At 51.5% G+C, this 24,112-nt stretch overlaps 2 protein-coding genes across 3 annotated transcripts in view; one reads left to right on the top strand and one right to left on the bottom strand.

Moving 5' to 3' along the window:
* Positions 1 to 24,112, top strand: part of LOC138974110 (uncharacterized) — a 340,574-nt gene that overhangs the window by 91,169 nt on the left and 225,293 nt on the right. The window lies entirely within an intron of this gene.
* On the bottom strand, positions 16,550 to 22,953 carry LOC138974089 (uncharacterized). The gene is made up of 2 exons (XM_070346780.1): positions 17,488 to 22,953; positions 16,550 to 17,188 (listed from the first exon to the last, which is right to left on the bottom strand). The coding sequence occupies exon 1, from the start codon at positions 22,078 to 22,080 to the stop codon at positions 17,788 to 17,790; it is 4,293 nt and encodes a 1,430-aa protein (XP_070202881.1). The 5' UTR covers positions 22,081 to 22,953; the 3' UTR covers positions 16,550 to 17,188; positions 17,488 to 17,787.

Genomic DNA, 24,112 nt, shown 5'->3' on the forward strand with positions numbered 1-24,112 from the left:
GGGGTGAGGCAATGAGAATGACGGGAGAGGGACTGTAAAAGTTGGGTGGGTGGGGTGAGGCCGTGAGGATGACGGGAGAGGGATTGTAAAAGTTGGGTGTGTGGGGGTGAGGCCATGAGGATGACGGGAGAGGGACTGTAAAAGTTGGGTGGGTGGGGTGAGGCCGTGAGGATGACGGGAGAGGGATTGTAAAAGTTGGGTGGGTGGGGGTGAGGCCGTGAGGATGACGGGAGAGGGATTGTAAAAGTTGGGTGGGTGGGGGTGAGGCCGTGAGGATGACGGGAGAGGGACTGTAAAAGTTGGGTGGGTGGGGGTGAGGCCGTGAGGATGACGGGAGAGGGACTGTAAAAGTTGGGTGGGTGGGGGTGAGGCCGTGAGGATGACGGGAGAGGGATTGTAAAAGTTGGGTGGGTGGGGGTGAGGCCGTGAGGATGACGGGAGAGGGACTGTAAAAGTTGGGTGTGTGGGGGTGAGGCCGTGAGGATGACGGGAGAGGGATTGTAAAAGTTGGGTGGGTGGGGGTGGGGCCGTGAGGATGACGGGAGAGGGACTGTAAAAGTTGGGTGGGTGGGGGTGAGGCCGTGAGGATGACGGGAGAGGGACTGTAAAAGTTGGGTGTGTGGGGGTGGGGCCGTGAGGATGACGGGAGAGGGACTGTAAAAGTTGGGTGGGTGGGGGTGAGGCCGTGAGGATGACGGGAGAGGGACTGTAAAAGTTGGGTGTGTGGGGGTGAGGCCGTGAGGATGACGGGAGAGGGACTGTAAAAGTTGGGTGTGTGGGGGTGAGGCCGGGAGGATGACGGGAGAGGGACTGTAAAAGTTGGGTGGGTGGGGGTGAGGCCGTGAGGATGACGGGAGAGGGACTGTAAAAGTTGGGTGTGTGGGGGTGAGGCCGTGAGGATGACGGGAGAGGGACTGTAAAAGTTGGGTGTGTGGGGGTGAGGCCGGGAGGATGACGGGAGAGGGACTGTAAAAGTTGGGTGGGTGGGGGTGAGGCCGTGAGGATGACGGGAGAGGGACTGTAAAAGTTGGGTGTGTGGGGGTGGGGCCGTGAGGATGACGGGAGAGGGACTGTAAAAGTTGGGTGGGTGGGGGTGAGGCCGTGAGGATGACGGGAGGGGGACTGTAAAAGTTGGGTGTGTGGAGGTGAGGCCGTGAGGATGACGGCAGAGGGATTGTAAAAGTTGGGTGGGTGGGGGTGAGGCCGTGAGGATGACGGGAGAGGGACTGTAAAAGTTGGGTGTGTGGGGGTGAGGCCGTGAGGATGACGGGAGAGGGACTGTAAAAGTTGGGTGTGTGGGGGAGAGGCCGTGAGGATGACGGGAGAGGGACTGTAAAAGTTGGGTGTGTGGAGGTGAGGCCGTAAGGATGACGGCAGAGGGATTGTAAAAGTTGGGTGGGTGGGGGTGAGGCCGTGAGGATGACGGGAGAGGGACTGTAAAAGTTGGGTGGGTGGGGGTGAGGCCGTGAGGATGACGGGAGAGGGACTGTAAAAGTTGGGTGGGTGGGGGTGAGGCCGTGAGGATGACGGGAGAGGGACTGTAAAAGTTGGGTGGGTGGGGGTGAGGCCGTGAGGATGACGGGAGAGGGACTGTAAAAGTTGGGTGTGTGGGGGTGGGGCCGTGAGGATGACGGGAGAGGGACTGTAAAAGTTGGGTGTGTGGGGGTGAGGCCGTGAGGATGACGGGAGAGGGACTGTAAAAGTTGGGTGTGTGGGGGTGGGGCCGTGAGGATGACGGGAGAGGGATTGTAAAAGTTGGGTGTGTGGGGGTGAGGCCGTGAGGATGACGGGAGAGGGACTGTAAAAGTTGGGTGGGTGGGGGTGAGGCCGTGAGGATGACGGGAGAGGGACTGTAAAAGTTGGGTGGGTGGGGGTGAGGCCGTGAGGATGACGGGAGAGGGACTGTAAAAGTTGGGTGTGTGGGGGTGGGGCCGTGAGGATGACGGGAGAGGGACTGTAAAAGTTGGGTGTGTGGGGGTGGGGCCGTGAGGATGACGGGAGAGGGACTGTAAAAGTTGGGTGTGTGGGGGTGAGGCCGTGAGGATGACGGGAGAGGGACTGTAAAAGTTGGGTGTGTGGGGGTGGGGCCGTGAGGATGACGGGAGAGGGACTGTAAAAGTTGGGTGTGTGGGGGTGAGGCCGTGAGGATGACGGGAGAGGGACTGTAAAAGTTGGGTGTGTGGGGGTGGGGCCGTGAGGATGACGGGAGAGGGATTGTAAAAGTTGGGTGTGTGGGGGTGAGGCCGTGAGGATGACGGGAGAGGGACTGTAAAAGTTGGGTGGGTGGGGGTGAGGCCGTGAGGATGACGGGAGAGGGACTGTAAAAGTTGGGTGGGTGGGGGTGAGGCCGTGAGGATGACGGGAGAGGGACTGTAAAAGTTGGGTGTGTGGGGGTGGGGCCGTGAGGATGACGGGAGAGGGACTGTAAAAGTTGGGTGTGTGGGGGTGAGGCCGTGAGGATGACGGGAGAGGGACTGTACAAGTTGGGTGTGTGGGGTGGGGCCGTGAGGATGACGGGAGAGGGATTGTAAAAGTTGGGTGTGTGGGGGTGAGGCCGTGAGGATGACGGGAGAGGGACTGTAAAAGTTGGGTGGGTGGGGGTGAGGCCGTGAGGATGACGGCAGAGGGATTGTAAAAGTTGGGTGGGTGGGGGTGAGGCCGTGAGGATGACGGGAGAGGGACTGTAAAAGTTGGGTGTGTGGGGGTGGGGCCGTGAGTATGACGGGAGAGGGACTGTAAAAGTTGGGTGGGTGGGGGTGAGGCCGTGAGGATGACGGGAGAGGGACTGTAAAAGTTGGGTGGGTGGGGGTGAGGCCGTGAGGATGACGGGAGAGGGATTGTAAAAGTTGGGTGTGTGGGGGTGGGGCCGTGAGGATAACGGGAGCGGGACTGTAAAAGTTGGGTGGGTGGGGGTGAGGCCGTGAGGATGACGGGAGAGGGATTGTAAAAGTTGGGTGGGTGGGGGTGAGGCCGGGAGGATGACGGGAGAGGGACTGTAAAAGTTGGGTGGGTGGGGGTGAGGCCGGGAGGATGACGGGAGAGGGACTGTAAAAGTTGGGTGTGTGGGGGTGAGGCCGTGAGGATGACGGGAGAGGGATTGTAAAAGTTGGGTGTGTGGGGGTGAGGCCATGAGGATGACGGGAGAGGGACTGTAAAAGTTGGGTGGGTGGGGTGAGGCCGTGAGGATGACGGGAGAGGGATTGTAAAAGTTGGGTGTGTGGGGGTGAGGCCATGAGGATGACGGGAGAGGGACTGTAAAAGTTGGGTGGGTGGGGTGAGGCCGTGAGGATGACGGGAGAGGGATTGTAAAAGTTGGGTGGGTGGGGGTGAGGCCGTGAGGATGACGGGAGAGGGACTGTAAAAGTTGGGTGGGTGGGGGTGAGGCCGTGAGGATGACGGGAGAGGGACTGTAAAAGTTGGGTGGGTGGGGGTGAGGTCGTGAGGATGACGGGAGAGGGACTGTAAAAGTTGGGTGGGTGGGGGTGAGGCCGTGAGGATGACGGGAGAGGGATTGTAAAAGTTGGGTGGGTGGGGGTGAGGCCGTGAGGATGACGGGAGAGGGACTGTAAAAGTTGGGTGTGTGGGGGTGAGGCCGTGAGGGTGACGGGAGAGGGATTGTAAAAGTTGGGTGGGTGGGGGTGGGGCCGTTAGGATGACGGGAGAGGGACTGTAAAAGTTGGGTGGGTGGGGGTGAGGCCGTGAGGATGACGGGAGAGGGACTGTAAAAGTTGGGTGTGTGGGGGTGGGGCCGTGAGGATGACGGGAGAGGGACTGTAAAAGTTGGGTGGGTGGGGGTGAGGCCGTGAGGATGACGGGAGAGGGACTGTAAAAGTTGGGTGTGTGGGGGTGAGGCCGTGAGGATGACGGGAGAGGGACTGTAAAAGTTGGGTGTGTGGGGGTGAGGCCGGGAGGATGACGGGAGAGGGACTGTAAAAGTTGGGTGGGTGGGGGTGAGGCCGTGAGGATGACGGGAGAGGGACTGTAAAAGTTGGGTGTGTGGGGGTGAGGCCGTGAGGATGACGGGAGAGGGACTGTAAAAGTTGGGTGTGTGGGGGTGAGGCCGGGAGGATGACGGGAGAGGGACTGTAAAAGTTGGGTGGGTGGGGGTGAGGCCGTGAGGATGACGGGAGAGGGACTGTAAAAGTTGGGTGTGTGGGGGTGGGGCCGTGAGGATGACGGGAGAGGGACTGTAAAAGTTGGGTGGGTGGGGGTGAGGCCGTGAGGATGACGGGAGGGGGACTGTAAAAGTTGGGTGTGTGGAGGTGAGGCCGTGAGGATGACGGCAGAGGGATTGTAAAAGTTGGGTGGGTGGGGGTGAGGCCGTGAGGATGACGGGAGAGGGACTGTAAAAGTTGGGTGTGTGGGGGTGAGGCCGTGAGGATGACGGGAGAGGGACTGTAAAAGTTGGGTGTGTGGGGGTGAGGCCGTGAGGATGACGGGAGAGGGACTGTAAAAGTTGGGTGTGTGGAGGTGAGGCCGTAAGGATGACGGCAGAGGGATTGTAAAAGTTGGGTGGGTGGGGGTGAGGCCGTGAGGATGACGGGAGAGGGACTGTAAAAGTTGGGTGGGTGGGGGTGAGGCCGTGAGGATGACGGGAGAGGGACTGTAAAAGTTGGGTGGGTGGGGGTGAGGCCGTGAGGATGACGGGAGAGGGACTGTAAAAGTTGGGTGGGTGGGGGTGAGGCCGTGAGGATGACGGGAGAGGGACTGTAAAAGTTGGGTGTGTGGGGGTGGGGCCGTGAGGATGACGGGAGAGGGACTGTAAAAGTTGGGTGGGTGGGGGTGAGGCCGTGAGGATGACGGGAGGGGGACTGTAAAAGTTGGGTGTGTGGGGGTGAGGCCGTGAGGATGACGGGAGAGGGACTGTAAAAGTTGGGTGGGTGGGGGTGAGGCCGGGAGGATGACGGGAGAGGGACTGTAAAAGTTGGGTGGGTGGGGGTGAGGCCGGGAGGATGACGGGAGAGGGACTGTAAAAGTTGGGTGTGTGGGGGTGAGGCCGGGAGGATGACGGGAGAGGGACTGTAAAAGATGGGTGGGTGGGGGTGAGGCCGTGAGGATGACGGGAGAGGGACAATTGTGAACGAGCGCCTCAGGTGGTACCTGGAATCCAGGAACCTCCTCGCCCCTGAACAAGCTGGATTCCGACAGTTCCGCAGCACTGAAGATCAGGTCACTTACCTGGCGCAAGAAGTTTAAGATGCCTTTCAGGAACAGAAGCTGGTCTTCGTCACCTGGATAGATCTTCAGAAGGCCTTTGACAAGGTCTGGAAAGATGGACTCCTTGTAAAACTGCTGAGGAAAGGCGTGTCCAGCAACATGTACCAGTGGATTCGCTCTTACCTCTATAACCGCAGGGCAAGAGTTAACGTCGACCAGACCAAAAGCAAGAAGTTCCTCCTTCGTCATGGCGTCCCTCAGGGCGGAGTCCTCTCCCCCACACTCTTCCTTCTCTTCATCGACGATCTGGTGTCTGAGATGCCCAAGGGGATCAAAGCTGCTCTCTACGCAGACGACCTTGTGATCTGGTGCAAGGAGGAGCACGCAAGTACTGCCACCTACAGAATGCAGCAAGCGGCAGATAGGCTGAACGCATGGGCAGAAGATTGGTGCGTCTCCATCAACAAGGAGAAATCCTCCACCACCCTATTCACACTGTCGCCAAAGCAGAAAGCCGGAACCATTAGGCTTGGTGGAACTCCTCTGAGAGAGGATGAAGAAGCAACGTACCTTGGTGTCACCTTTGATAGACGGCAGACCTGGAAACCACACATTGCACAGGCAGAGACGAAGGCCCGGCGCAAGCTAGCCATACTCAGGAAGCTGGCAGGTACCACCTGGGGAGCGAACGAAAAGATACTGAAGACAGTATACCAGGGAACAATCAGACCCCACCTCGAGTACGGCTCCACAGCGTGGTCAACCTCAGCCAAGACAAACCTGCAGACCCTTGACCGTGTGCAAAACCAGGCCCTCCGACTCATCACCGGTGCAATGAAATCCACGCCCATCAAGGAAATGGAGAAGCTTACCACCATCCAACCCCTCTGTCAGAGAAGAGAAGCCAAGACTATGGTACAGGCCGAGAAGCTCAAGTGCCTACCCGACCACCCCATGAAGCACAGACTGAGCAACCTCACCAAGAACCGGCTTAAACGGAGCAGTTTTGTACACGAGAGCAAGAGACTTTCTCGACAGTACAGGGAAGTCCTTCCACAGAACACTCTACCTCTGACTCAAGAAGAAGAGGAAACCCCCAAGGCAACAGAGAAACCAGGCATCCAGATCTGCACCAGTGTTCCACATGTTACCTCAGGAGAAGATCAGAATGACACAGCTCGACAGGCACTCACCTTAGCCCTGATCGACGAACAGTACCCAAAAGAGGCGTGGATCCATGTATACACCGATGGATCAGCAACTAACGCCGTGCTCAATGGAGGTGCAGGCATTCTCATCCAGTTCCCTGGGGGACATACAGCTACATCCAGCGTTGCCACTGGCAAACACTGCACAAACTACAAAGCAGAAGCAGAAGCTCTCATGCAGGCCGCCTCCTTCGTTCAGGACTCCGCAGACCCTTGCTACCAAGTTGTCTTCCTCTCGGACGCCCTTTCAGTCCTTCAGGCCCTAGAGAACGACAAACTCCCACAGCTGGCCAAAGCATTACAGATGGTCAGACAAACCAGAAGAGTTGTCCTCCAGTGGATACCAGCACACTGTGGGATACCAGGAAATGAAAGGGCAGATGAGCTGGCAAAAGAAGGAGCCGTGGAAGACCAACCTGAAAACAGTGTCAGCTTTAGTGAGCAGAAGACAATCATCAAGGCATTGATGAGGCCAAGGACAAACAGAGATGACTACCACACAATGTCCAGAGAGCAGCAAGTCAACCTCATCAGGCTGCGTACTGGCCACAACAGGCTCAATGCTCACATGAACCGAAAGTTCAAGCTGGCGCCATCACCAACCTGTGCCTGCGGTCAAGAGGACCAAACAGCGGAACACATCTTACAGCGATGTCCCTTACTAGATGAGGAACGAAAAGAAGTGTGGCCGTCACCAACTCCCTTGCAGACCAAACTATACGGCAGTCGACAGGAGTTGGAGAAAACGACAACATTTATCACCAGTGATGGGCTGATTGTGTAACCTCTGCGAACGCCAAGAAGAAGAGAAGAAGACGGGAGAGGGACTGTAAAAGTTGGGTGTGTGGGGGTGAGGCCGTGAGGATGACGGGAGAGGGACTGTAAAAGTTGGGTGTGTGGGGGTGAGGCCGGGAGGATGACGGGAGAGGGACTGTAAAAGTTGGGTGGGTGGGGGTGAGGCCGTGAGGATGACGGGAGAGGGACTGTAAAAGTTGGGTGTGTGGGGGTGAGGCCGTGAGGATGACGGGAGAGGGACTGTAAAAGTTGGGTGTGTGGGGGTGAGGCCGTGAGGATGACGGGAGAGGGACTGTAAAAGTTGGGTGTGTGGGGGTGGGGCCGTGAGGATGACGGGAGAGGGACTGTAAAAGTTGGGTGTGTGGGGGTGAGGCCGTGAGGATGACGGGAGAGGGATTGTAAAAGTTGGGTGGGTGGGGGTGAGGCCGTGAGGATGACGGGAGAGGGACTGTAAAAGTTGGGTGGGTGGGGGTGAGGCCGGGAGGATGACGGGAGAGGGACTGTAAAAGTTGGGTGTGTGGGGGTGAGGCCGTGAGGATGACGGGAGAGGGACCGTAAAAGTTGGGTGTGTGGGGGTGAGGCCGGGAGGATGACGGGAGAGGGACTGTAAAAGTTGGGTGGGTGGGGGTGAGGCCGTGAGGATGACGGGAGAGGGACTGTAAAAGTTGGGTGGGTGGGGGTGAGGCCGTGAGGATGACGGGAGAGGGACTGTAAAAGTTGGGTGTGTGGGGGTGAGGCCGTGAGGATGACGGGAGAGGGACTGTAAAAGTTGGGTGTGTGGGGGTGAGGCCGTGAGGATGACGGGAGAGGGATTGTAAAAGTTGGGTGGGTGGGGGTGAGGCCGTGAGGATGACGGGAGAGGGACTGTAAAAGGTGGGTGTGTGGGGGTGAGGCCGTGAGGATGACGGGAGAGGGACTGTAAAAGTTGGGTGTGTGGGGGTGGGGCCGTGAGGATGACGGGAGAGGGATTGTAAAAGTTGGGTGTGTGGGGGTGAGGCCGTGAGGATGACGGGAGAGGGACTGTAAAAGTTGGGTGGGTGGGGGTGAGGCCGTGAGGATGACGGGAGAGGGACTGTAAAAGTTGGGTGGGTGGGGGTGAGGCCGTGAGGATGACGGGAGAGGGACTGTAAAAGTTGGGTGTGTGGGGGTGGGGCCGTGAGGATGACGGGAGAGGGACTGTAAAAGTTGGGTGTGTGGGGGTGAGGCCGTGAGGATGACGGGAGAGGGACTGTACAAGTTGGGTGTGTGGGGGTGGGGCCGTGAGGATGACGGGAGAGGGATTGTAAAAGTTGGGTGTGTGGGGGTGAGGCCGTGAGGATGACGGGAGAGGGACTGTAAAAGTTGGGTGGGTGGGGGTGAGGCCGTGAGGATGACGGGAGAGGGACTGTAAAAGTTGGGTGGGTGGGGGTGAGGCCGTGAGGATGACGGGAGAGGGACTGTAAAAGTTGGGTGTGTGGGGGTGGGGCCGTGAGGATGACGGGAGAGGGACTGTAAAAGTTGGGTGGGTGGGGGTGAGGCCGTGAGGATGACGGGAGAGGGACTGTAAAAGTTGGGTGGGTGGGGGTGAGGCCGTGAGGATGACGGGAGAGGGATTGTAAAAGTTGGGTGTGTGGGGGTGGGGCCGTGAGGATGACGGGAGCGGGACTGTAAAAGTTGGGTGGGTGGGGGTGAGGCCGTGAGGATGACGGGAGAGGGACTGTAAAAGTTGGGTGTGTGGGGGTGGGGCCGTGAGGATGACGGGAGAGGGACTGTAAAAGTTGGGTGGGTGGGGGTGAGGCCGTGAGGATGACGGGAGAGGGACTGTAAAAGTTGGGTGGGTGGGGGTGAGGCCGTGAGGATGACGGGAGAGGGACTGTAAAAGTTGGGTGGGTGGGGGTGAGGCCGGGAGGATGACGGGAGAGGGACTGTAAAAGTTGGGTGGGTGGGGGTGAGGCCGTGAGGATGACGGGAGAGGGACTGTAAAAGTTGGGTGTGTGGGGGTGAGGCCGTGAGGATGACGGGAGAGGGACTGTAAAAGTTGGGTGTGTGGGGGTGAGGCCGTGAGGATGACGGGAGAGGGATTGTAAAAGTTGGGTGGGTGGGGGTGAGGCCGTGAGGATGACGGGAGAGGGACTGTAAAAGTTGGGTGTGTGGGGGTGAGGCCGTGAGGATGACGGGAGAGGGACTGTAAAAGTTGGGTGTGTGGGGGTGGGGCCGTGAGGATGACGGGAGAGGGATTGTAAAAGTTGGGTGTGTGGAGGTGAGGCCGTGAGGATGACGGGAGAGGGACTGTAAAAGTTGGGTGGGTGGGGGTGAGGCCGTGAGGATGACGGGAGAGGGACTGTAAAAGTTGGGTGGGTGGGGGTGAGGCCGTGAGGATGACGGGAGAGGGACTGTAAAAGTTGGGTGTGTGGGGGTGGGGCCGTGAGGATGACGGGAGAGGGACTGTAAAAGTTGGGTGTGTGGGGGTGAGGCCGTGAGGATGACGGGAGAGGGACTGTACAAGTTGGGTGTGTGGGGGTGGGGCCGTGAGGATGACGGGAGAGGGATTGTAAAAGTTGGGTGTGTGGGGGTGAGGCCGTGAGGATGACGGGAGAGGGACTGTAAAAGTTGGGTGGGTGGGGGTGAGGCCGTGAGGATGACGGGAGAGGGACTGTAAAAGTTGGGTGGGTGGGGGTGAGGCCGTGAGGATGACGGGAGAGGGACTGTAAAAGTTGGGTGTGTGGGGGTGGGGCCGTGAGGATGACGGGAGAGGGACTGTAAAAGTTGGGTGGGTGGGGGTGAGGCCGTGAGGATGACGGGAGAGGGACTGTAAAAGTTGGGTGGGTGGGGGTGAGGCCGTGAGGATGACGGGAGAGGGATTGTAAAAGTTGGGTGTGTGGGGGTGGGGCCGTGAGGATGACGGGAGCGGGACTGTAAAAGTTGGGTGGGTGGGGGTGAGGCCGTGAGGATGACGGGAGAGGGACTGTAAAAGTTGGGTGTGTGGGGGTGGGGCCGTGAGGATGACGGGAGAGGGACTGTAAAAGTTGGGTGGGTGGGGGTGAGGCCGTGAGGATGACGGGAGAGGGACTGTAAAAGTTGGGTGGGTGGGGGTGAGGCCGTGAGGATGACGGGAGAGGGACTGTAAAAGTTGGGTGGGTGGGGGTGAGGCCGGGAGGATGACGGGAGAGGGACTGTAAAAGTTGGGTGGGTGGGGGTGAGGCCGGGAGGATGACTGGAGAGGGACTGTAAAAGTTGGGTGTGTGGGGGTGAGGTCGTGAGGATGACGGGAGAGGGACTGTAAAAGTTGGGTGGGTGGGGGTGAGGCCGTGAGGATGACGGGAGAGGGACTGTAAAAGTTGGGTGTGTGGGGGTGAGGCCGTGAGGATGACGGGAGAGGGACTGTAAAAGTTGGGTGTGTGGGGGTGGGGCCGTGAGGATGACGGGAGAGGGACTGTAAAAGTTGGGTGTGTGGGGGTGGGGCCGTGAGGATGACGGGAGAGGGACTGTAAAAGTTGGGTGTGTGGGGGTGGGGCCGTGAGGATGACGGGAGAGGGACTGTAAAAGTTGGGTGTGTGGGGCTGAGGCCGGGAGGATGACGGGAGAGGGACTGTAAAAGTTGGGTGTGTGGGGGTGAGGCCGTGAGGATGACGGGAGAGGGACTGTAAAAGTTGGGTGTGTGGGGGTGGGGCCGTGAGGATGACGGGAGAGGGACTGTAAAAGTTGGGTGTGTGGGGGTGAGGCCGTGAGGATGACGGGAGAGGGACTGTAAAAGTTGGGTGTGTGGGGGTGAGGCCGGGAGGATGACGGGAGAGGGACTGTAAAAGTTGGGTGTGTGGGGGTGAGGCCGGGAGGATGACGGGAGAGGGACTGTAAAAGTTGGGTGTGTGGGGGTGAGGCCGTGAGGATGACGGGAGAGGGACTGTAAAAGTTGGGTGTGTGGGGGTGAGGCCGGGAGGATGACGGGAGAGGGACTGTAAAAGTTGGGTGTGTGGGGGTGAGGCCGGGAGGATGACGGGAGAGGGACTGTAAAAGTTAAGAGTTGCGTTGATAAAATGAAGAACACGCTACTGGGCTCGTACCAGTCATGCCCGTAGTCAGTATTGTTGCTGTGTTTACTGTGCCAGGGGGTAATGGGATAATATAAAAGAGTTCACATTTTATTCGATCAGAAATTAAAAGATGATAACATCAGAGCCACTGATTTTAAAAACGTTCAGAATGCAGAAGCATCTGTTCTGCCGCAGCAGGTTACAACCAGTATCCTACATAGTATATGCGAGGTAACATATGACTGGCTTGCATAAAATAACATAAAAGTACATGAATCAGTTGGACAGGACGCACAACACAGTACACTCATACCTTTCATCCGTGTGACGGTTCATTGATTAAAAAGCCTTTACGTGTATAAAACGATCGCGCGGGACATGTTACCGAGCGAGCTATGTAATAGCCAATCATAGGCTCTACTTTACCGGCGCTCTGACCAATCTCCGTCGGGGAGACAATGACAATGACAATGACAATTCTTTATTTTACGCGGGTAACATTGGTATACTTTTTTGCATCTGGCCCTCGCCCTAAAGAGGGACTAAATCTACTATAATAACCACTACTACATACTTACATAATTAGTAAAACAGTATAAGTTTATGTACATAAGTGCATTATATGAAACATTGTAGTTTATAAATGTTCATGACAAGGTGCAAAGTAAAAATTTGCAAGTCAATTAGAGTCAGAATACTATATGCAATAGTACATCAACTCTGTAAGACAATGGATATTATGCAGAACATCATAATTTCGTGAACAAAACAATAAATCAAAAGTGAGTGACTGTGTCCCAAAGGACATAACAATCAAGAATATACTATTTTCATTATGTGATAGGGTGGAGTGGAAGGGGGGGATAGGCCAGGAAGCATAAACGAGACGCCAAGACAGAGGTTGCGATAACGTGACTTTTAATTAACGTACACCAGAAAGCAAACACCAGAAAGTAGACACCAGAAAACAGTGTAGTTCACTCCTCAATGTACAGCCGCACACAACTCGTCGGAACTCGAATTACGATCCCGGTCGAAAGTCACCTCGCTGATATAAAACCAGCTCTAAAACGTTTGTTCAACTGAACACACACACAAAGTCGCTCTAAACAATCCTCGAATCACTCCTTCGCCAAAATAAACGTTATAATGGCTCAGCTACACTCCTTACATTAACACGGTAATCGTTCAATCAAAAGTTAAACTGCACAAATCCAAGCCGATACGCACACTGACACACGTCCTCTCACTTCGAAATCACCCCGGGTACTGTTCTAGCCCACGCTATCATTCTGACTCACGCGCGCTCTCGTTCAAACAATCAACCAATAGGAAACCAGCTTCCCTACACACCTATAATTAGCTACAACACACAATACTCCTAGCGGGAGACACAACCTGGGTCAGGGGAAGATAATAGACAGGGAGAAAAAGAGAGGGACAACAGTATAGGAAATTGCCACACGGCTACATCCCCCCCAGCTCTATACCAACTGCGTCCTCGCAGGTACAACGCCTCGGGCCGGTTTAGCTGAAAATGACATCTATAAATCAAACACAAAAGACAAATACAAGTTCACCCAAGTGAAACAACAAATAAAATCAGAAACAGTCACGGATGACACGCACAGTCACCCAACCCATTCATAAAAGACACAATACAACAGGCAATCAATAATCATAGTGTACACAGTCTCTTAGCAGAACACGAAAAGTCTCACAAATGACACATTGCCCACATGACAGCAGTACATTGTTAGGAAGCATAAACGAGACGCCAAGACAGAGGTTGCGATAACGTGACTTTTAATTAACGTACACCAGAAAGCAAACACCAGAAAGTAGACACCAGAAAGCAGTGTAGTTCACTCCTCAATGTACAGCCGCACACAACTCGTCGGAACTCGAATTACGATCCCGGTCGAAAGTCACCTCGCTGATATAAAACCAGCTCTAAAACGTTTGTTCAACTGAACACACACACAAAGTCTCTCTAAACAATCCTCGAATCACTCCTTCGCCAAAATAAACGTTATAATGGCTCAGCTACACTCCTTACATTAACACGGTAATCGTTCAATCAAAAGTTAAACAGCACAAATCCAAGCCGATACGCACACTGACACACGTCCTCTCACTTCGAAATCACCCCGGGTACTGTTCTAGCCCACGCTATCATTCTGACTCACGCGCGCTCTCGTTCAAACAATCAACCAATAGGAAACCAGCTTCCCTACACACCTATAATTAGCTACAACACACAATACTCCTAGCAGGAGACACAACCTGGGTCAGGGGAAGATAATAGACAGGGAGAAAAAGAGAGGGACAACAGTATATGAAATTGCCACACGGCTACAATTATACTGTTCAAAAAAAGAAACGCATAGCTTGTAATATTTGGTTAATTTAGTTATATGGCTACAAGGATATCCACCAAACTGCAGAAAATGTTTATCTGGTCGTCGATAAGTGAGCTCTGCACGTGACGCATGCGTTATCAGTGGCTACAATGTCAAAATTGCTCATTTGGCATGACCACTCGTCATGCTTCAGTGTAATGTCGTGAAACTCGGGGAATATTGAGCTCTCACCATGTCTTCCAAAACCCATAAAAGCGGATTGTTCGCCACAAAGAAATCAGACGACAATTCAGCGACGAAAGATGGCCCGATTGAGCAGAGAAGACCGCCAAATTGCATTGGGTCGTTTACAAGCAGGCCAAAGTCAAAGTGCAATCGCCAGGCACTTCCACGTGTCCCAGAGCACCATCAGTAGACTGTGGGTCAGGTTTCAAGCCACTGGCTCCGTTGCTGACTTGCCACGAGCGGGAAGACCAAGGGCGACAACTGCTGCTCACGACCGCTTCATACGGCTCCGCCACCTCCGGAATCGTTTCCTGTCGGCCTCATCTTCTGTCCAGGCTCTCCCCGGGCCACACCGATTATCGGACCAGACCGTGCGGAACCGCCTGCATGAAGCTGGTTTGAGAGCTCGCAGACCTCACAGAGGAGCTGTCCTCACCCGCCGCCATCGCCAGAACCGAGTGCAGTGGGGCAACCAGCACCTTCGCTGGACCGTCCGGAATCACTGGAGACACGTGTGGTTCAGCGACGAGTCCTACTTCCTGCTCCAGCGACATGATGGTCGGAGGAGGGTCTACCGGAGAGTAAACGAACGTTACGCGCCCAACGGTGTGGATGAGGCACCCGTTCATGGTGGTGGAGGCGTCATGGTGTGGGGGGCGATCAATACCGCTGGAAGGAGCACCCTGGTGCACGTCCAAGGGCGCATAACTGCCCAGCGATACGTGGAGGAAATTCTGCGCCCACACGCCCTTCCTCTTCTGGCTGATCAGGATGCCATATTCCAGCAGGACAACGCTCGCCCGCACACAGCACGACTCACCACCCAGTTCCTCACCGACCACCATGTCCAGGTGCTTCCCTGGCCATCCATGTCGCCAGACATGAACCCGATAGAACACCTCTGGGATGAATTGGACAGACGTGTGCGCAGGCGAGAAGAAGCGCCGGCAAATCACCGCGATCTATTGCAGGCACTTCAGGAGGAGTGGGACACCATCCCACAGCAAGATATCCGGCATCTGATCCAGTCCATGCCCAGAAGGTGCCGGGCAGTTGTTGCTGCTCAAGGCAGTCACACCCCCTACTGACTTGTCAGCCTCGGCACCCAATCGTATTGATTGACTGATTGATTTGAAGATGCAAATGAACTGTGTGTGCATTCAACTGTGTCCATACCAAATTTCAAACAAATAATCTAAATATTGGATTTTCTGTTAATTTTTTCGAAAAATAAAACAAATTTGGCAAGTAGCAACTATGCGTTTCTTTTTTTGAACAGTATAAATGGGATATATATTTGTTTTTGAAAGAATCTGTGCTGGTAGCTTCCCGTAAGGCATTCGGAAGAGCGTTCCAGAGACGGCCACCTGAATAAACTAGACTAGACTTAAATAAGTCTATCCTAGGAAGAGGAGTGTTAAATTTCATAAGGTGGTGTGAATTCTTCAAAGAGAACTTTGAACAAATGGTTTGGGGTAGAGTTTCGGATATGATTTTATGCATAAAGATTCCTTTGTTAAAAAGCAGTCTTGACTTTAGAGGTAAGATCCCTAAATGTATGTAGTCTAACTCGGTGAGGGCAGTGTGCTTTAGTAATACTACTTTTAGCGCTCTTTTATGTAATCTGCTGAGTGGTTTTAAGGAATTTTCACTTGCGGAGTCCCATAGAGTGGATGCGTAATCAATAACAGATTGAATATGAGCAATGAAGAATAACTTTCTGGTTTGGCAGTTCAGGAAGTGTTTAATTCTAGATAAGAGATACACTTTCTTAGACACCACTTTACTAAGTTGCTCTATGTGGGTTGACCAAGACAAGTTGTTATCGATATTAACACCCAGCAGTTTGTGGTGGTCGACTTTTTCCACTATTTCACCATCTATCATTAAAGCAGGACCAGCTGAACAAATATTCTGGCGTTTTTGTCTTGTTGTTATGAACCATATATTTGGTTTTATTCCCCCCTCTGCTTCTTTACCTCTGTAAACTTGTAGGGGTAGTTATTTTTCGATAATGAGATGACCCAGCAACCAAACAAATAACGACCCAGCAACAGCCTGAATCCTCGATAGTGCAATGGGTTGAGAAGCTGTTCTGTTTCGGTACTACTTTTTGCGACTGAAAAGTTCCGAACACTCTAATGTACGAAGTATACATCTCTGGAGCAAACAATACAAACATACCGCATTTAAATTAACAACTACAGGCCTGAACACATGAATCTCCATATAAAATCCATGAGTTCGGTTGTTTTCTGAATCTAGATCAGACGTTCATCACAAGCAATTTCCCAAGGCAAGTAACTTATACTTTGTCTAGCGACAAGAGTAGTTCCCCTTCTTTTCACTCAGTTTCTTCGACAACAGACTGCAATCCGACGGTCAGTTTTCAACAATATTTCATTTAATAAACAGATCACACGCAACCAAATGCACACATCTCATCAATTTAAACAACATAAAGCGGTTTCATACACTATTTTCCCCAGAAAACTTAACTTCATACAGTTTTTAACGTTGGAACACGGGTGCAAAAGTTCGTCTGCTAGTCCCATTTGACGAAAGAACATTATCCTAACCGATACCAAAACATATACAGAACACACAATATCTGCCTTTGCCGCCACAGCAGAATAACAGCATATCTGTGTACTTGATTTTAGTCCAAAATAGGAAAACTGACAAGAAGTGTTATATCGCGTGTCAGGGTCACATGAGATATTTACATCTCACCATGCACTCTCTTAACACATTATTTTTTTCAACAAAAAAAAATGGACACCACTTTACCTTTAATTTTACAATAACTTTAATTACAAATAATACGAACAGACAGACATTACTCTGGACTATTACACATATATATACACACACAAAATAGTGATACTTAGCTTTAAAGTTCCGTTTGGACAACACAGTCTATTTAAGGTTAGGATCGTTCAGCAATGTCCTGGAATCACTTCCGTCGTGTAGTCGGTCCTCAGGTTACCCAGTGATAGTTAACACGGAAACTAGGAACGTGAAATCGTTCTAGGTAGAACACCGGAGAACTATAATGATGGAATGATTCAGTGTGCTGTTTACTTGCTGCAAGTCCTCGATTCACTTCGGTCGTGTAGTCGGTTTTCAGGTTACCCAGTGATAGTTTATAACACGAAAACTAGGGACGTGAAGTCGTTCCAGGTAGAACTAGAACACTGGAGAAATACAGGTATGGAATGATTCCATAGCAGACTCAGAGCGTGGACGATTCACAATGAAGTCCATGGCGTTACCACGAAAAACTTTTCCGTAACTTCCCTGGAACTGTTCCCGAAGCTTTCCCGAACTTTCCTGAAACTGCTACGACGCTGCTATGAAACTTCTCCGAAACTGCTACGAAACTTCTCCGAAACTGCTACGAAGCTTCCTCGAAACTTCCCCGAAACGTCTGAAAAAAAACCATATACAGATTTGCTAATCCTCTGTTCAACAGAGTAATTCTACGGTCAGGTTACGTATGTCCAGTGCCGTCTGTTCGTTCACAATGTTCGTCCAATATTAATCAATTAAACATTTTTAATTTATGATTTGACAAGCAGCTTATTTCCGAACATTTCTTTATGAATAATAGACAGTCAAAATTCTTTCACGCACGTTCGCATGCATGCCAACCGTCTTCCATTCGTTCTCTCAGACCCATTAGCGTTTCCCTGTCGATCAGGCTGCGAATTATATCTTGATACTCACACAACTACGTATGAAGGTCCGAACAAGATGGCATGTGCATACTGGTTCGTAAAAATACAGTCACGATACATAAAACACAGCAGACAGACGACACAACCTCGCTGCTTTCCAAGGTAAAAACGATCTTGTTGTTGTGACGCAGCTTCTGTCTGCTTTACGTCAAAACAATGGCGTCGAAAGCATGTCGTCATAATAAAGACGTCACAGTAAGTTAGTCTAGGTACAGGTGCTTGCATTCGCTCTGTATCGGAGTTCCTAATCTGTGACATAGGCCCCCCCTTTTGAGGATGAAACTTTGTTTTAATCCATATTTACACAGATTGAACGACTCATGTAGTCTGCGCCTACATTGTCTACTCCTTTGATCACCTTCACTGTGAATGAATACTGCTGTAGTTGGATCGCCCAACGCATCAATCTTCCATTTTCTGTCTTGGACTTCCGTAGGTACTGGAGAGGTTGATGGTCAGTTTCCAAAGTGAAGTGTACTGCGTACAAATACGGTTCGTACTTCTTCACTGCCCACACTGCTGCTAGGCATTCTTTTTCGATGGTAGCATAATTCCGCTCAGCTTTGTTCAGCTTCCTGCTGGCGTATGCTACAGGTTGTAGACCTTTCCCGTTGTCTTGCATCAAGACGGCACCTATGGCATAGTCTGATGCGTCTGTTCGTAATACGAACGGTTTGTCGTTGTCAGGCAACAACATCACTGGTTTGCTAGTCAGTACGTCCTTGAGTGATTGAAAAGCTGACTGCATCTCTTGTGTCCAGACGAGCTTATCTGGATGCCCTTTCTTTGTGGCATCTGTCAAAGGTGTGCCGATCCCCGCAAAATTCGGTACGAATTTGCGGTAGTAACCAGCGAGTCCCAGGAATGCACGAAGTTCCTTCTTCGTCTTGGGAGGTTCTGCGTTGGCTAACTTCGTCACCTTGTCTTCTTCTGGCTGGATTGAACCATGCCCCACTCGGTGTCCCAAGTATTCCAGTTGTTCAAACCCTAGGAAACACTTGGACGGTTTGGCTGTCAAACCAGCCTTCTCCAGTTTGGTGAAAACGGCCTCTATCGCTTGTAGGTGCTGTTCCCAATCTTCTGTGGCGATCAAAATATCGTCCATGAAGTTGTCGACGTCGTCCCGGTCAATCTCGGCGACTAACTTCCTCATCATGCGAGTAAAGGTAGCTCCCGCGTTCTTCAGCCCAAAAGGCATGGTGACCCACTGGAATGATCCGAGTGGAGTGTTGAACGTAGTCTTTGGCTTATCTTGCTCACGCATGCGCAATTGCCAATACCCTTTTGAAAGGTCGACCTTAGAAAAGTACCTTGCCTTACTCAGCTTGCTGAAAAGGTAGTCGATGTCAGGTAGCTTCTCTGAGTCGAATTCGGTCACCTGGTTTAGACGACGGAAATCGATGCAGAAACGGATCGAATCGTCCTTCTTCTTTGTCAGGACCACTGGAGCATTGTAGGGTGAAACGCTCGGTTCGATCACTCCCATCTTTAACATCTTCCGTACTTCTTCCTTCACAGTCTCCACTTGAGAGTGTGGCAAAGGATACGGTTTGACGTACACAGGTTTTTGTGTTGTGAGTTTCAACTCACATTCTTGTAATTGCGTCATCCCTGGTAAATCAGTCAGACATTTCTGATGACGCTTAGCCAGCTCAGTCAGTTGAGAGACTTTGGTAGAGTCGAGGTCGGGATTGACCTTGACATCTTTGTATGACTCTGTAGCTTGGAGAGGGAGTAGAGGTATATGGTCCGTGATGTACGGTTCCATATCTGGTCCTGTGTTCTCCATGACGACAGCAACTTCGTCTTTCACTTCTTCTCTCTCCAGGTACGCTTTGAGTAGGTTGGCGTGATATATTTTCACTTTCTTCCCAACATTTACCTTGTAATTGCAGTCACTGGTTTTCTCGTTGATGACGAACGGACCTTTCCACGTCAACTGGAGCTTGTTGTGTTTCTCTGGCAACAACAACAATACTTTGTCTCCTTGATGGAAGGTTCTCAGGCGCGTTTTCTTGTTGTACACGCGCGCGTATCTTTTGGAAGCCTTACTGAGGTTTTCTCTGGCTATTGAGCAAGTTTGCTCGATTCTGTTGGATAGATCCACGATGTACTCAGCCGTGGATCTCACTTCCTCTTCCACGTCGTCGTCTGTCCAGATCTGTCGAAGGATCTGCATGGGTCCTCTGACTTCTCGCCCATACAAAAGCTCGAATGGTGAGAACTGGAGACTCTCTTGCGGCACTTCTCTGTAGGCGAAAAGTAGTGCAGGAATGAACCGATCCCAGAGCTTGGGTTGTTCCTGGCACATTCTCTTCAAAGTATTCTTCAATGTCGAATTGAATTTCTCACAGAGACCGTTGGTTTGAGGGTGATACGGACTAGTGCGCAAGCTTTTCATAGCTAACAGTCTTGTTAGCTGTTGCATGATTTCTCCCGTGAACTGTGTTCCTTGATCGGTGACGATCTCTTTCGGTACTCCGTACCGTGTGAACATCTCTACGAGAGCTTCTGCTACTGTCTCCGCTCTGATGTTTTTCAGAGCGGTTGCCTCAGCATACCTAGTGGCGTAATCCACTAAGGTAAGAATGTACCTGTTACCCTTCTCGGATGCAGGTAAGATGGGTCCGACGATGTCTACCCCTACTTTCTCGAAAGGAGTGCTAGCGAGAGGCATCGCTTGCAACGGCACTTTCCGTGTCGCCCCTTTCGGAGTACTTCGCTGACATGCGTCGCACGACGCGCAGTAGCGGCGAACGTCGCCGCAAATTCCCGGCCAATAGAAATCTCGCCAAATCCTGTCTCGAGTTTTCTTCCCTCCTAAATGGCCGGCCATAGGACTATCATGCCCTAACTTCAGGACTTCGTTCCTGAATCGCTGAGGTACTACTACCTGTTTGAAACTCTTTTGGTCACTCTTGTATGTACGATACAAGATGCCCTTGCTCCATGTGTATAGAGTGTCCTTGTCGCCTTTCTTGTCTGCTATTTCTCTAGCTTTGTCTAACGACGGGTCAGTTTGTTGTTCGCGCTTCAATTCTTCCGGTTTGATATCGATGATCTTCACTCGAGGTTCAGGCTGCGTAGGTGCCTTCTTCTCGGCGGCTTCCTGTGCTCGGGTCTGTACCGGTGAACAGGTCTCGATTACCGGAAATAGCGGTACTTTCTCTTCCTTTCCCTCACCGTTTTTCCGTGTGTTACCTATTAGTACTGAGTGTACAGGATTTACCATCGCGATCACCTCTGTGTCGCCTTGAAAGAATGGTGTCTCCATGTGTACTCTGGCCATAGGCATACTGCTAGTCGCAGTTTCTTGAGCTAGAGTGACGGTTCTGACCTCCCCCGTGTAACTGTCTGACGGTACTAAACGCCGGTCGACAATGATGGTCGACGCTCCTGTGTCGCGTATTGCCTTCGCCTCTTGTCCGTTTACTTTAACCTGACACTGAGGATTGAAATCCAAATGCCGGCAACTCTGGCAAAGAGGGCTAGGTTTCCCTTCGACTGCTACAGATAAGATAACACTTGTAGCTTCTTGACTTGCTCTGTTATTCTTTGTACAGTTCCTCGCGAGATGAGATCCACCGCACAAGAAACAACCGCGGGTCGCTCCTCCATGTGGTGGTGGTGTGGGTCTCCTCGGTGGAAAGTGTTGCTTATCTTTGCTTCTGTTGGCATGGTTACGATCGGAATGGTTACTTTGTACTTGTGGGTGGTCCTCTCTAGGTCCTCGATTGAAACTGGGGCCTCCCTGACTCCTGCGTCCTTCACTCTCTCTGGCTTCTTCAAACAAACTGGCGCTCTTCACAGCATCAGCTGTGTTGACTGGGTCCCTCTCGCGGACAAATCGCGCTTGATCCGCTGGTAACCCCTCCAAGAACTTTTCGAGTAGAACAAGTTCTCGCATATCCGTGGTCCTACCTTCCCGTTTCGATAGTTCCACCCATCGTGTGACGAACAGGTCTAACCGAGTGAGGTATTCCTTGCTTTTCTCGCTCGGTTCCTTCTTTGCTCCTCGGAACTTCCTGCGGTAGGCTTCTGCTGTCAGCTGGAACCTACGCAAAATCGCAGTTTTGACGTAGTCATACTCTTCTGCTTCCTCGTCCGGAAGTTGAGTGTATGCTTCCCGCGCTTTCCCTTTTAGTAGACAGCCAAGCCTAGCTGCCCACTCATCTTCCGACCAGCCAGAAATTTTCGCAGCTCTTTCAAACTGGCGAAAATAGGCTTCGACGTCGTCCTTGTCGTCCAAAAATGGCAATTTCATTTTTGGTTTGTCCCGACTACTGTTGGTGCTTCCATTAAACGCTGAATGGTGAGCATTTTCGTTGTAGTCATGCATACCTAGGTCGGCGCTCAACTGCATCTTCCTGAGGATGAAGTCTTGTTCTTCTCTCCTCTTCTTCTCTTCTGCGGCTTCTTTCCTCCTGCCTTCGATGTAGTCTATCAAGCCCTTACCTGATAAACCCATCAGAAGTCCGTCTTGCTTGAAAACAAGCAATGGTGATTCGAAACCCTCGTCATCCTCGACGTTATGGTTGCTTCGACTGCTATCACCTGACGTCTTCTTCTTTGACTTCGGCATAGTTGCGAATTTTATCAATCTACTAAATACGCAATTACCGAACTCCCGCGCAACTCGCGCTCCGGTTAGTAACTCGTCTTATGCGCTAAGACGTCCGATAAACTTTCGCGCGCGTATCAACGCTGATCGGTCCGCGCGACGTTACTACCGGTATATTTTGTCTGATCACTCAGACGAGGAATACTCTTCTTGTTTGACAATGTATGATTACGGCCTCTCCCAACGGTATGACGTAACCATCATTCAGTCACTGTGCTACTCCTGCACTCATGTATACGATGCCTGTAGTAACTTTCTTCCGTAGTTACTTTGCATACTTTTACACTAATATCTAGCGACAACTTGTAGGTTCATGCACTAGAATTAATTAGCGACTTTGTGTACTTCTACACTAGAATGTTATGCTCTACGTGAACGGTATGTCATGTGTTACTGCATGGACTTATGTTCAAGACTCTTACCTTCGTGTACTGCTACACGAACTTATAATTACTAGGCTGAACGTACATCTACGCTACTGTTAGAAGAAAAATGTATTTCAACCTGGAGTGCCTACTAATTATAAATTAACTCTTGAAAAGTCTGACAGAACATCCGTAGTTATAGAACATATGCGGCTATCCGCTAGATAGATTACCTTGGAAAACTGCGGGGTTTGAGAACGTGATTACAGTGATACGACACAAGTTACAGCAATTACGTATATATGATGATGATGATATGATCGTGAGTTAGGGTGGTCAGTTACAAATCACGACTTCTCGTGACTCTAAATAATTTAGGAACTGGACCAAATCAGGCAAACACTAATTGGTCTAATATCCACCCAACAAAGATGTTCTGAGTTACCCCGCCAACCGCCCACTTTGGTCTCTCAGACCCATTAGCGTTTCCCTGTCGATCAGGCTGCGAATTATATCTTGATACTCACACAACTACGTATGAAGGTCCGAACAAGATGGCATGTGCATACTGGTTCGTAAAAATACAGTCACGATACATAAAACACAGCAGACAGACGACACAACCTCGCTGCTTTCCAAGGTAAAAACGATCTTGTTGTTGTGACGCAGCTTCTGTCTGCTTTACGTCAAAACAATGGCGTCGAAAGCATGTCGTCATAATAAAGACGTCACAGTAAGTTAGTCTAGGTACAGGTGCTTGCATTCGCTCTGTATCGGAATTCCTAATCTGTGTAAGGTTAGGATCGTTCAGCAATGTCCTGGAATCACTTCCGTCGTGTAGTCGGTCCTCAGGTTACCCAGTGATAGTTAACACGGAAACTAGGAACGTGAAATCGTTCTAGGTAGAACACCGGAGAACTACAATGATGGAATGATTCAGTGTGCTGTTTACTTGCTGCAAGTCCTCGATTCACTTCGGTCGTGTAGTCGGTTTTCAGGTTACCCAGTGATAGTTTATAACACGAAAACTAGGGACGTGAAGTCGTTCCAGGTAGAACTAGAACACTGGAGAAATACAGGTATGGAATGATTCCATAGCAGACTCAGAGCGTGGACGATTCACAATGAAGTCCATGGCGTTACCACGAAAAACTTTTCCGTAACTTCCCTGGAACTGTTCCCGAAGCTTTCCCGAACTTTCCTGAAACTGCTACGACGCTGCTATGAAACTTCTCCGAAACTGCTACGAAACTTCTCCGAAACTGCTACGAAGCTTCCTCGAAACTTCCCCGAAACGTCTGAAAAAAAACCATATACAGATTTGCTAATCCTCTGTTCAACAGAGTAATTCTACGGTCAGGTTACGTATGTCCAGTGCCGTCTGTTCGTTCACAATGTTCGTCCAATATTAATCAATTAAACATTTTTAATTTATGATTTGACAAGCAGCTTATTTCCGAACATTTCTTTATGAATAATAGACAGTCAAAATTCTTTCACGCACGTTCGCATGCATGCCAACCGTCTTCCATTCGTTCTCTCAGACCCATTAGCGTTTCCCTGTCGATCAGGCTGCGAATTATATCTTGATACTCACACAACTACGTATGAAGGTCCGAACAAGATGG

The sequence above is a fragment of the Littorina saxatilis genome, linkage group LG8, assembly GCF_037325665.1.
Source record: "Littorina saxatilis isolate snail1 linkage group LG8, US_GU_Lsax_2.0, whole genome shotgun sequence".
Classification (NCBI taxonomy): domain Eukaryota; kingdom Metazoa; phylum Mollusca; class Gastropoda; order Littorinimorpha; family Littorinidae; genus Littorina; species Littorina saxatilis.